The following is a 14,376-nucleotide window of genomic DNA, read 5'->3' as shown; positions in this document are numbered from 1 at the left end:
CTGCTTTGTCGTATCGTGTCTTGCGCTACCACCACCACAGAACAGGGGAACTGAAACTCTTTGGCATACAAAATGCGCTGCTGTGCTGAAGGATGCTCTCATTTGCTGGTGTGCCTGCTACAGTTGAGAAATTCTGTCTCCATTCAGCAGAGCAGATAACGCTATGCAAATGTTATTGTTACCACAGGTTAAAAAAAGTGTAACACGTATGCCTAGAACAAGCACATAGGTTTTGTGGTTGTTTTGTTTTTAATTTTCTTGCAATGTTTTCTGCATACCTAAATTCTCCATTGCTTTTCCTAACGACACCCAGTGCTACTCACACGACAGATAAAGTCAAAGTCTGGAACGTAATTAAGATGTTAAGAGGTAGCTTCATCTGGACACATAAACCAGAACACCTGCTTATGGTAGCAGGTGCCAGAATGAATATGCTCGGGCAGCTTGGAAGCCCGTCCGAGAGTCTGATTTCACATGCAGCCAAACAACCTTGTTGTGTTGGAGCACGGAGGGCGTCTGCTGTGCCTCCTGGAAGTGCTCGCTTCTCGGAACTGGCTGTTTGCTTCATCCACACTGCACTAACAAACACTTCTGAGCTCAAAAATTGAAAATAACCGGACAGATCTGGTTACTGGACAACTTGAGATAGATATTGAATCCATCGCACAGTCTTATGCTAAGCTTTACATTCAATGTGTTATTACCTCTGCGCTGTCCAATACTCTTCTCGTGTTGCTCAGATACAAAAATGAGGAGAAATAGAGAAAGTTACGGACAGAAATGGGCCATGCCTTGCTTTTGCAACAGTAAATTGCCGGCTGAACACAATGGGAACAACAGGTGATTTGATACTTGGTTTCAGTTCCAGAGACCAGTTCTTGAAGCTCTCATTAACAGTATACTCATTTTCACCATGAAAAGGAGTAATTTCCAACCCATGCATCATCTAGCTATCCATGTATGAGAATAAGAGATAACTGTGATGTCCTGAAAACACACTGAGAGCTCCCAAATCGCACAATCTCTTTTTCTCCTCATTTTTGAGATCCTGATTTCAGATGTAGTTCACAATACCAAAAAAACAAGGACATTGATTTTTTTGCAGATCACGACTAAAATCTTGCCGCAGTCAGTGAGCTCCATTCCATCTTAAGGAAAAACAGATTACCACAGAGGCAACTCCTCTCTCAAGGCTTAAAACAAGTTCACATGGAGGAAATACATTGTTTGGCAGCGATGGTGACAAAAAGCAGAGTCCAGTTAAGACCTCCTGACCTAAACAAGGAGGTATCATTAGGCAGAAGGTTTCCTCTCCTCAAACACGTTGTTTGAAGAATGGCCCATGTCAAATGTTAATTACAATAGAAAAGAATATAGGAATGATCATAAAAAAGTACAGTAATGCCCCCGAAGCTGTAGCATGAGACCTTTGAAGGCTCAGAAGTTCAAATATGTAGAAAGATCAAAGAACTTGTGTTCCACTTTGTTAGATCAGAAGATGAGAAAACTACCTCTTTAAAAAGGGGGGGGGGGAGGGGGAGAAAAAAAGGCTTTTCTTTTTCTTCAAATCTTCCCAACACGTTCTTCTAAACTGTCTGTAAAGCAGGAAAACAGAAAGGAAATAATCGAAAATTTACAAAGAATGAGAACAAGCCATTCGGACAAAATTGTTATCTGAAGATAGAAGAAGCTATCAAAAGAAACTGCCAGGGACTTTGAAAAAGTCTGTAGAGCTTGGGAAACTCAAGAAACAGACCAATTTCTTAAAAACAGTAACAAAAATGCTGCTGGAACGCTGCGAGCGTGTGAGCTGTGCTATGGGGAGCTGACACTTCAGCTGTCAGCACGGCACTGGAGAAAAACATCAGCAGTTAAAATGAAATTATCAAGAAGAAGATGGAAATAAAGACTAGGACTTCCCTAATGCATTTTTTTGCTGCTAAGGCCTTTTATGCAGTAGAGACATGAGGCTGAATGCACCATTCCAAAATCTTGCTTCCATTTTATCAAACATTAATGCCATCACTTTACAAGGTTCCTCCCCGACTCCCAAATTTTAAAAATCTCCCTCCACCCTTGAGAGATTCAACAGCTCCTCCCCATTTAGTATTGTCAGCAAATTTACATAGCATACCTTTGATTCCTGCATCCAAGTCATTTAGTTGTCACCGTTCTGAAAAGAAGTGTGTTTATTACAGCATTCTGTTCTGCAACCAATCTCTTAAAATTATATATTAAAAAAAAAAAAAAGACCTAGTATATCAAAAATGTACTTCACATGTCTGCCAAAAAACATGAGGACTTCAACCCTTTAACCAGATCTTAAGGCCTGTTGCAACTCCACAGGTGACAGTTGCTCATAAAGACCTCCCTGTGAAAGAACACCTATTTCCCGTGAAGAGGCTGGAAGCCAGAACGTTTTTGCTCTTCAACTTATCCAAAGTTACATTTTTCTTTATTCCCCACCCCCACCCCCGTCCCCCCAGGCTCTAAGGAAATAGAGAAAAAACAAACCTGGGGCTGAACATAAGAATCTTGCTAAGTTAAAATAATTCATTTCTTAGGATTTTGGAGCTTCAGTGAAAAGATAAAGCAGTGAGCTGGCAGACTAGAAAATTGCAAGCTTTATCACAGTCTAGTACAACCTATTGCTCATTCTCATACAGGATGGTTCGCATGGACAATAAATGGGAAATTCTGCAATAGTTTTTAAAGACTCATTGATTAAACTGGAAAGATTGTGTCTGAATGTCTGGAGCAACACATTCACAGTGTCCTACATTTTTTCCCGTTTTTCTTATCATTTTACTTAGTTCAGTTCCTCATTTTATCTGCAACAACCACAAAAAACTTGAAGTAATCAACCAAGTTCTACAGAGGTTTTTGTTTTGTTTTGTTTTTCTTCACATTTTTAGGACAATTGCAAAGATCTTCACATGGATCAGGAAAGCACACCATCTCCCGCAGCAGCAGCTGGGTATCAGCTTTCGAACTTACCCTGCGGGCTGCTGTGGAGCCAGGGGACTGCCAGGAGCTGTGTAGCAGCAGGGCTTCGGGGGCTGCTCTAACACCTCTTTCCTACAAGCAGCAGCATATTCAGAGGAAAAGCACTTCCAGTTAAAAGGAGTGGGGGGTCAAGACCAACAAGGCGGCTTTGCCTAGAGTTTTTTGGAATCCTGACCAAGTTGTCATGCAGAAAAATAGTTCAGCACCAACTCTTCTGTGTCTTTCCGCCTTTTTTTGTGCATCCCTATCGATGAAAAATTGTTGCAGTGTCATCGAGGTTATGAGCCAAGAGGTCCAATGACTCAAACGGAGGCACAACTTCAGTTACAAAGGCAAGAACAATGGCCTCAGGTTAGTAAAGCACAAATAAACACTTGGCTTTATATATAAACAGTCCTAAAACAGAAGTTAAGCTTTTGCTTAAGGACTTCGCTGATGTAGAGCCCACAGGCACAATTACAGAGGCACTCTGAAAAACCTGTACTGGCCCTGGAGATGACTCTTCCACAAAAGTCACTTTCATTTCTGAAAGTGACAATATCTTGAAAGCAGAATTAATGGACAATTTTATAGCCTGAGGAAAACTATGCAGGAATGCAGTTAGGACATCTTGTATATAGCCAGTAATTTCAACATACATCTCGACTTCTATTGAAAACTTCTTACGAAGAGACACAGCCTGGCTTAAAGACTGTAGGTTATAAACCATCATATTCTTAGTGATGATACCATTAAAAGATGCCTCATAGCCTAGCTGTACCTTGCAATCATTTATTAAACTCTGGGTCAAGATGAAGAATATATAAGAAGGTGGGAAAAGCTGGTAGCCTGAGGCTGCCGTCCTAATTGCATGCTTACACTTGCATTTCTCTAGCTTTTAACTTGGTGACATTTTAAATGGAGTGATTAATCGGCCTTTACTTTGTTATTTGCAATGTACACATTTAACGCTGCAGGCCAGATAAACTAGCCAACATAAATTAGCCACCTTATTGGCAGATTTATACCACCAGAGCATCTGGTCCTCCCTGAATTAATTTGTACTGTAGACAGGAACCGAGCACAAGTCGTCTTTTGAACTCATGTGAAAAATACGAATATTCAACTTTTCACTCGACTTAACTCTCAGTCCAATTGTGTTTTTCTTAAACAGGTTCTCCAAATCCAAACTGACATGAGGCATGTGACTTACCTCTGAGAGTCCTGCGTGCTCAGCCCTTCTCACAGGCTAGTGTTTGCTGTGTGGCATGACAGTTTCCCTTGTCAGGCGCTGCACTGGCTGCCGCGGGAAAGCACTTGGCACTACTGATGTTTTTTCAGGTAGAAAATCTGCAGAAACTGGTTTTGCACAGCAGATAAAGCAGCCTGCCATTTCTTGCCCTGCCAGGATCTATCACAGAAGCGGCACACAGGAAATAATGCTCTACAGACAGTTATGTAAAATTCAATTTTTAAAACTCTTCAGCATTAATTCTTTATGGTATCACAGTGCAACGAGGCAGGAGGAGGAGCAGGCCAGGCCAGGAGAGACAGAAAAGACTTTCTGGTTTTGCTGTGAGATTTAGGGTTGAAGTTCCCATGCTGCTACAAAACCCAGCAGTATCATGCCCAATTTCTGTCTCTGTGAAGCACTCACATGGGCCATCGGAGTTAACACAGTGAAAATACCAATCTTCCATTATTGCATGCAGCAACATCAAACTCCAGTTACCCAGCTTACCACAGGAACACCCAGCAAGCGTCCAACCTTGACTTTCTGATTTGGGAAGTGTGAGCAAAGCCAAACGGCAGGCTGAAGGAGAAAGGGAGCTGGAAATGAAGACGTGGCATCCTGGTCAGGGGGATGATACATGCACAGAAAGGTGCTGGGAGAAAATGGAGAGGTGCAATACAAGCACAGGGCACGGTGAGGACAGTGAGGTTGGGTCCCTCTTGTTGACGATGCGCTGGTGAAGTTAGCACTCCCATGTGGAAGTGCTTGAGGAAGACCGGGAACAGCTGGGATACAGGATGCAAAACCAGTCTGGGAATCAACAGGTTTGACTGGAATGAGTCACCTAAGAACCTGGCTCCCAATTTAAATTATTACGATGCCTAAGTCCCAAGAGACAGATATTTAAAAGGTATTCAGATAGTCACATATACACAGAGACATTTAAGTCTACCCTGGTATCCCCACTGACAATAGGTCTTTGGTGGCTTTGAAATTTTACCTTAATTTTAGCTGTTTTCAGTGAAAAAACATCAAAATAATTATAATACTCTCAAAATTTTAATGATCCATTCTAATCTTTTTTTTTTTTTTTAATTAGAAACGCTTATCATAGCAGGTTAGTCTTACTAATGGAATCCAATTGTCTTTATTCATTGTATTAAATGTAAAGCATTATTGTTCTTATAATTTAGGTCATGAAATAAAAATGTTACCAGTGTTGTTGCTTCAGGTTTTAATAACTATTAATAACCATTAATAACCATGAAATAGTTTGATTACCAAGACCTACCAGTGGTCAATGATGGCAACTCCCAAATAATGCTTCATACTCCTAAGAAATGGCACACAAAACTTACCTTCCATTATGCATTTTAATAACCGAAAGCCACTTTATTCTGCTTTTTATACAACCAATTATACATTAACATGTACATGTACCCAATTCCAGTCACAGTGTATACATATTTTTGGATCCGCAGCAATATAAAATGAGTTCTACCTGTATATACATGTGCAAGTCTGAATAAATCCTGAGTAATTTTAAAGTACTGTTAGTAAAATCCTGTAAATTTTAACTGATGCAAATAAAATTGAGGTCTTACAGTGTTATGCTCTTGTGAAGAAGCTGTTTTTCAAAAACAGAAATATAGCACTTTGCATTAGCTTTATGCATAGCTTTGCGCTCTGTACACTGCACAGTATCCACTTACGGTCCAGGTAATTAGAAAATGTGAAAAGATGCTGACCGCATTCTTCAGTTAACTATTGCTTCCTTTACTTCTTAATTAGTGGCAAGTGATTTATTCTGCTTCAAAATAACCAAGCGTGGAAGACTTCTACAGGTTTTAAATGATATTCTTTCTCCTGTATATATTTTGTAAACATTCAAGTCACTCAGGCCCTTAAATTCTTCTGAGAAAAACTATACAATTGTACAGTCAAATACTTATAACATGTGTCCTGGGGAAAAAAAAGAAACAACAGCAGAGTATGAGCATTACCTTAAATGCCACAGTATGCTATAAGGAATCAAAAGAGGCAATGTTCTTTAAGGAGCAACTTGGACAGAAACCGAAAGGCTGCTCAAAAACCCTGTCAGTGTGACACACCAGCACAGACAACACGAGATGATCTCACACGACCATAACAAATTGTCTGAGCAGAAGTGAGGGAAGCATTCCCACTGAGGAGCTGATCCAAACCCAGCACGAGTCAGAACTTTCATACGGTATTAACAGAGCAACTCACACAACAATGTCTGCATACCCCATGCCAGGAAAATGCAGGCACTTCTCATACTAATGCGAAGTGGCAGAGGACAAAAGCTAGCGTCAGGGCACAGCTGTCTTTAGCTGGAGTTGGTTTGATGCAACTTCTCAGGCATTAAAGAAGATACCCTTTTTTCTTCCCCCTCATTTTGCTTGTACCACGAGTGAAGGCACCACTGTCTGTGCTCCTCCGGCACAAGGGTCCTGGCAAGTTAGCTGGTCCCATGGCTGCTATAGTCAAAAACTCCTTTCCTGAAGAAGGGTGAGAATTCACAGATGGTATGTTTAGACAGAGTTGACCCCACTTTATCAATGTGCAGTGGAGATGATGGAGATTTCAGCATTGCAGCAAAAAAGCTCCTGAGGTATTTCTGTGGAACAAAATGCAAAATATCATGATTACAACCACTTTGAAGAATTAAATGAACAGCAGTACAAAAAAACAAAAAAAAAATCTAGACTAAAACAATATCTCCATGGACTACGAAAAGCCCTTCTAATAATCACCAGCACTGAAATCCATCCATTAAAAATGTCTCCTGACATGTCCACGTTAAGATCAGGAAAAGCAGAAAAAAACTATTTCCCACTTGCTTTCCCTGCCAAGCATGCTGTTTTATTCTGCACTCGTGTGACGCTTCTGCTAATCATGACCTGCTAATACTGCTGTCTAGCATTACCAAACACTGCAGCAGGTGCAAGCCTCAAATCTATTCTGCAGGAATTTCACTACATATGGACACAAAAGGACTTCAGAAATCGTTCCCTCATCAAGCCTTTATGAACCCTGCATTGAAAAGGATTTGTTTTGACCAAGGCCATCTGCACAAATATTGTATGACTTCCATAACATTTCAGAACCTAACAGCATCTTTTCACGGAGTTGCCCTCTACATGTTTTATTTTTTAAGAAGTCTGACACATAAGAAGCATTCCCCTTCCCAGAAGTTAATATCCACCAACCACTGCGCGACTCGCATCCATTTATATCTACAGAAATTGTGACAGATGTACATTAACACAAAGTTAGGTTTCACAAACCTGATGGGGTTTCCCTTCACATATGGGTTGAATTATTACAATCATTTAACATAGTTTAATAAGCCATATTTATAACTTTGAACTAAAACACTGTAGGTAAAATGTTGATCAGACAGGTGCTAAAAAAAAATAATTACCGAATGTCACCCAAATAGCTGCATGGGAAATCTCATCTAGAACACAGGGATAAACTCCTTTGCTCTGCTACAGACTGACCACAGAAGAAGATAACCTGAGAAATTATTCACTAATCCTGGGTGCAGCGGGAAGTACATCTGTAAGACAGAACGCCACAAATATCCTATGAAAAACACAAGGTTTAGTCATTGAATGCAGCAACTTCTGGGTCATGAAAGAGGTTCGTTCAGGAAGCGGTCCTAATTATTCACTTTCTTCTCAAGGAGAATTTCTCCATAATATAACAACCTGTTATCTATTTAAAGTACCTTGGAAACCAGCTGTATTAATATCACAGAAAGCGGGATAACAACAACAAAAAATAGCAGCTGGCACATAAGCTATTCTCTTGGCAGGATTGGTAGATTTTCTTTTTTATTCAGATCTCCCACAGGTTGTATTAATGCTCGTGAAAAAAATTCATTACAAAAATGCCTTCAAGATGAATTCCAGCAGACTAAGAGGTAATTTAAAGTGAGCAACAGATGTCATATCGACATTTGTCATAATTAGTTCACAAAGTAGGGCCCTTTAAAAAGGTCCCAATCCAGTAATGCCTGAAGGATGAATATGGTGGAAAATCAAATGTAAAACAAAGCATACTGTTAGAGTTTTAGCACTGTGCTGAAAAGTTACTGCAGTAATTTCAGTTTATGGCTACTGAAGGCTCAAAGGTACCAAAATTTCTCACTGGAGACATTATAAGACCTATTGCATTCACCTTGGTATGTATGGCCAGATAATTGACTGTCATGCCTTTGCTGTAGAGCCATTATTCATTGTTTTGGCATGATAGCTCCAATGGCAGTGAACAAAAAAAAAAAAAATCCTTCTGCTATAAGCGTGTACTTATCTGACAGGGAAACACTAGGAACAGCAGGTATACCTATTTTCCTGGATCTGTATGCAAGAGTTGCTCAGTGAATATCACAGATTCTTTGAACATGAAAAAGATACTTGGGAAAATGGCAACAAGCAGACCCTACCGGATTATGATGGAATTCATTTTGTATGAAGGTTCTCAGCCATATGGCTTTGCATTATGTGCTCTTCAACAACCATTTCCGAACAAATTAGCCCTCTTTTAAATCCCATATCTGCATTCGCCCTTGTTTGCAATGCTGATGTGTTAGCACAGCGCAGAGCCGATGTGCCCTTGACACAAAGAAGCTGTTGCTTCAGTGAAATTGAGGCTGCTCTGTCGAGATACGTTGGCTAGGAGTTAAGTCCCGTAGATGGCAAACAGTGATTGATGGCAGAAGTGTTTGTTCTCACAATTACTAGTGTGTATGCCTCTATTACAGGGCTGCGGCTAGGCAGGAAGGAGGAAGGTTGCTCTGCCCTGCGTGCTGCAGTGTGGACAAAGTCGAAGAGTGTGTCAGGAGAAAAGGAAGAGTGCTCCTTACTGGTATGTGGAAATAAGCATCCCTAGTTCAGCCAGGATAGGCAGAGGATGAGGGTCACAGCAATCAGAGAGAGGGACAGGCACGTCGACACCAAACACTGGTGACAACAGAGAGAAAACTTTCCTAGGGATCCAGAAGGGCTTTGGCACGGACTTTGCTGCAACCCAGGAAGTCACTGGAAGCTGCAGCAAGGCTAGATGAAATGGTCTCCTCTGCTGGGACACAACAGACAGGGGGAGAGCTGTTTTCAAAGCTTTTATATTAAATCCATTTCCAGCAGCAGATACGATTTTTCTCTATTTACAGAAAAACACTGTTGTTTGTGCTGAGTTAAAACTAGGTGGGATGCACTCTGGTATCTTTTGATGTGTTCCCTTTAAAAGAAAAAAAAAAAAGAGTCTTTGATGCTGGCAAGCTCAGAGTGCCATCAGAGAAACATGTACAAATTCTATATAAATTAATGCTGCGACATCCTACCTGCACTTCACCAACAGCATCTAAACAGCATCACCCCAGAAATGGGGCACCACATTATAGCAACCCTCCTTTTGCAAAGTTTGCATGACTAACTTTGAAAGAAAAAGCTAAGTAAATGCTACAAAAATTTCCAAAGTCTTGTCTTACTTGTTTTGTTTGTTAGCCTTTCAAAACTAGTCATTTGTTCTGGATTATTTAGTCTGGTAATCAGTATTCTTCAAAATGCACTTAGGAGTTTAATTTCACTAATAGCGTTCAACCTGCTATGTTGTTGGTTTGCTGGAAAATATCCTAATTACAAATTTGTAAACGTCTCAGTGTGAGGGCACAGGACCCTGGCATTATAACAGGAATGGAAAATGGGTAACTTAAACAGTTTGTGCTGGTTCCTCCATTTAAGCACACATCCACGAACAGCAGTTAAGAGAATGAAAATATTCTTGACATGTACCAAACTTTTAGAGACAAAAAGCCAGGTGAAAAAAAAAAAATCCAAACTAGGAGAAGCAGTGTTTTTCCTCTCCTGGCATGCATTATATCCTTAATGACCTTTAACTTAAAATTTATGACAGTGATACCTGCAAATTTTCAACTTGGATTCTGAGTGCTTGGAAACGAAGCAAGACTGGAGAACGGTGTGAGGCCCACCTACTGATTTGAGTAGTTTTCCCTCCAGTTTCATTATGCAAATGGCAAAACGGTAACCATTTTGAAAGCTTATTAAAAATTATTACTTTAATAAGGTTTACTTAAGCAGAAGGCCAGTGATCAGACTCGATCCATCAGCACAGCAAAGTCATTCTAATGATTTTTGCACTACTTCATAATGTGGGGACCTCATAATTTTATACATTTTAATATAAATCCATAACTTAATTTAAAGTTATTAAAGTTATTACAATCAAAAAGCTTTCTCGAATGTGAAAACGTTCTTATCATCCTTTCAGTTGTGGCATTTTGAAGGGGAATTCAGTTCAATGACATTGTTCTCATAATCCATTACAAACAGTGACAGCCTCCGAGACCAATAGCAGAGCTTAGGAAGAATTGGATTTTTCATTAAACTTTGGTTTGTTTAAAAAGTCATCAACTCTGGTACTTCCAGAAAGTGAAAAAATTTTGAGCTCCTTCCCCTACTGCAGTTTCTACCAATTTCACCCAGAAAAACAGTGTCGTAAATTCTTTAAATATAACACTTCACAATTAGCATAATAAATATCACTAATATTTGACAGGCCTAAAAGCACCACAAACTGGAATAAAGGTAAGCCTCACAAGGCTTCAGAGATTTTTGAAACAATAGCCTCTTCTCCCCACCCTTCCTTCAACACCTACACATCAATCTGACAGTGAAAATCTTTGCCACAAGGTCACAGAAGGTCGTCAGTGGCACAGGCAGGAATAATTAACTTGCTCATCTACCTTTGAGCATCGGCTCCTCTCTCCCTTTAATAGAGATGCTAGTTTCTCTTGGCACCAATCACGTAATTATTCTGTTGACTAGTGTTAAGTGCTGCAAGCTTTAAATCAAATCTTGATTTGAATTATTCATAGAGCAGAGCATATGCAGGTATCAACAGCTGTTTTCTATAGGATAGATAGCTGATTACAAAAAAAAAGACAGATTGAAGCATATTCCCTGACTCTGAAAAACTGTATTGTACTACAATTAGTCCCAGCGATTTCAAATGGAATATTCACCAAAGCCTGATATTCCTGAGGAAGAATCTGGTCCCAAATGAGCAGACAGGAGTGTGCTTAGCTGCCAATCTGCCATCACAAAACCAAAGATCTGCTCAGAGGAGAAAGCACGCAAAGGGAGCCCCATGTCACCGTGTAGAAATAAGAGCCTATCTCCTGCCTTTGTCGCCTAGAAGGAAATTGTTGGACACATGCAAAGGAAAATGAGCGTTTGGGGACTGTTTCCCAAATTAACCAGCTTTCTTTATTTTAGACCATTCCACTGGTGTCTTGAAGGGAAGAGAGAAAAAAAGACTTCCAGGGTGGTTTTTCAAATACGAAACGCTAGAGAAACGCCAGCTCTCATCACGAACAACAATCCCTACCGGCAAAGAAAAAAAGCCTGGCTTAAACGACCCTGACAGGAAACGGTGCCTCGTGGCAACTTGGGGTTGGCAGAGGGCCCTGTCTGCGGCGATACTATACACAGAATCTGAAGAGAATGGATCTCAGGTCTGCCCAAAAAAATAGGATTCAAACTTTTCATTGGATCGCCTTCTTCCATGGCTTTTTTTTCCTTCCTTCTCCTTACCGGCAGAAGTTAGAGGGAATCAGCACGCTGCCAAGGGAGGTCAGCTGTGGTTGCAACCAGCCGTACCACAGGGAGAGCGCAGAACAAAGGAACCCTTGGCAAAAGGATGGCAAGCTAGGCTAGCTCTGCCTCACTTGGGACACGCACATCTTAAACACCAACAAGACTGGATTATCTGGGTCAAGAGTGGAGGGCAGGGAAAGCCATTAGCCAAAATATTGGAAGTTTCTGCAGGAACTGAGTTCCAAGGGACCAGGTTCTCGTATGCCAAATATGCCGACATTATCCAGCGAGGGGTATTCACGCTGTCCAACCCGAGGCATTTTGTCCAGCCAGCAGTCCCAGCAGGCTCCCTCTGTGGTCTGCAAGGACAGCCTGGTCCTCCAGGACACGGCTCAGTTCATCACAGCGAAGCTTCTGCCTTGCGTTTGCCACTAAAACGATCTCCCCTTCCCTTAGGGACATCCTGAGGCTAACTGGTTAATTAGGTGTGAGTAATTGCCAGCAAAATGCTCTGATTGCTCTCTAAAAGTAGTTTCAGATCAATTTCTGGATTTGTTAAATATGAACAAGCAGGGAAAGAATTGGCAGACAGCAAGAATATAAAACACGAGGTGCCGTTGCTTTGGAGTACAACGGCATAGAAGTATTGGGGACCATACAGAAACTACGATTAACATCTTCACCTCCAGCCATTCAAGATTCATTCAATTCTCCACTCACCAGATATAATTACTCACAAGCATTTTGGTCCTCTGTGATTTTTTTTGTTTGCTTTTTGTTTTTGCTTTTTGCTGTTGTTGTATTTAAAAAGAGAAAATATGGGGCTTCAGTTCCTTTTCCCAACAGCTTGACATATGTGGTGAGATATCATAAAGCAGATCTGAGTATAATATGTGAGCAGGACAGCATATGATATCCTGTATCTGAAGTTATATTTCAGGCCCTTCAGGAAGTACCTGATGTCACCTCTGTACCCGTACACATTCATCTCCTGCACACCCCCCAGGTCTTTATGTGCAGCTGTGATTTCATAGCAGTAAGAAAAAGACTCAGCGCCTGGGAGACTACCTTCTGCCTAAAGGATCTTATTGCTGTGAAATATTTGAAACAAAAGCTTCTAAAATTATGACATGATCACCTGGGCCAGTATCTTTTGCAGAAAGACCTTGGTGGCTGGATTCTCCTTACAAAAACTCCAGTCCTAGACACTATCAAAGTTCTGCAGAGCTTCCTTGAGGAGTCAGAGATAACAAATGCCTCCAGAATTTATCTGTCCCGTAGGTACCACAGACCTTGTTCTAGTCTCACATGGCTTGTGTAAGCACAAGGCGATTTTTCAGGGGAATGAAGACAGATTCACAAATGTTTAAAAATGACAAGTCACAACCGTTAGTCAGACTATTCAAGGGAGGGTTGTCTGCTTCAGACTGGCAAACATTAATTAGGCTCAGGGCTGGATTAACTGGATTCACATTATACAAGCGAAGAATAAAGGACTGACTCGTTTTAATCAAACCCTTACTGTTCACTTTGATTAGGCCTAATCAGAGGCAAGACTGTTTACGGATAACACCGAGTAGTCAGGCAGAAATGAAGACCTTCCCAATCAGCATCACCCCACCTGTCTTTGCATGCCTTATACCTTACACATACAACTTCCACCCCACACACCACCAATTTGCCCCCAGAACAGAAGCACACCCCTGTTAAACTTACAGATGCCTCCCTGAGGGACTTCACTGTAACGTTCTCCTATCGATGGAGGAAAGAAAACCTGAAAGCACAGGAGCAAGTGCTGCTGGAGAAGCAGCAGCCAAACAGCTGCCTAGGGAGCAGAGCACTTGCTGCAGAACAGGCAGCAGGGTTCAGCTGGCGATGTTTCCAAAGAAACCAGCGTTTAGGGGGTTCTCCTAGCACAGATAGTAGGAGTATGGCAAATCCAGTTGTGTCTTTGTTTGTTTGTTTTAATAAGCTAGCAAATATCTTGCCAATTTGACTGTGATACGCGTATGTAAACTCTTAACTTGTTAGACCCAACTTGTTTGTTAAGGAGCTAGATAGGAGGAGATAAGACTGAAAGCTCCTACCAAAAAATGGAATGTAGCTCTTTTGTTGTGGAACGGATTTACCTATAATGCTCCCAGATATTAACATGACTAAGTGCTGGATCTATAAAAATAGGATATTCCTTTGACAGCGAAGAGCTTAGCTGTCGCTTTTGTTGGAGCTACAAAAGTGAACTATGGAGAGTTGTGTTCTTGGCTCGTGTAAGTCACAGCAGTGCCACCAATGCTGCAGCAACCCGTGCTGGCAGTGGACTTAACCCAGAGCTGAGAGCAAAGCAGCAACACTACCCACACCACCCTCTGGGCATGGTTAGAGGTACCTAAATGGCTTTGGAACTAAGCCGGTAAGAATCAAGCTCTTCCAATACCTAAATTCCAATTAAAAAACAAAACAAAACAAAAAAAAAAACCACCACACAAGACTTGCATTTTCAGCCCCTTGGAA

At 41.0% G+C, this 14,376-nt stretch overlaps 1 protein-coding gene across 4 annotated transcripts in view; it reads right to left on the bottom strand.

Moving 5' to 3' along the window:
- Nucleotides 1-5,578: 5,578 nt before the first annotated feature.
- KIF16B (kinesin family member 16B) overlaps nt 5,579-14,376 on the bottom strand; it is a 140,057-nt gene continuing 131,259 nt past the window's right edge. For 3 of the 4 annotated variants that reach the window (XM_048060979.2, XM_048060975.2, XM_048060977.2), the window contains one exon: nt 5,579-6,860. In XM_048060979.2, coding sequence (XP_047916936.2) covers nt 6,702-6,860 — 159 coding nt within the window. In that variant the 3' untranslated portion in view covers nt 5,579-6,701. Of the gene's footprint in view, nt 6,861-7,667; nt 7,806-14,376 lie in introns of all 4 variants that reach the window. The other variant, XM_048060978.2, reaches the window with a different exon arrangement.

The sequence above is a fragment of the Anser cygnoides genome, chromosome 3 (assembly GCF_040182565.1).
Source record: "Anser cygnoides isolate HZ-2024a breed goose chromosome 3, Taihu_goose_T2T_genome, whole genome shotgun sequence".
Taxonomy (NCBI): Eukaryota; Metazoa; Chordata; class Aves; order Anseriformes; family Anatidae; genus Anser; species Anser cygnoides.
The sequence above is the reverse complement of the archived record's forward strand: the minus strand, read 5'-3'. Positions and strand labels throughout refer to the sequence as shown.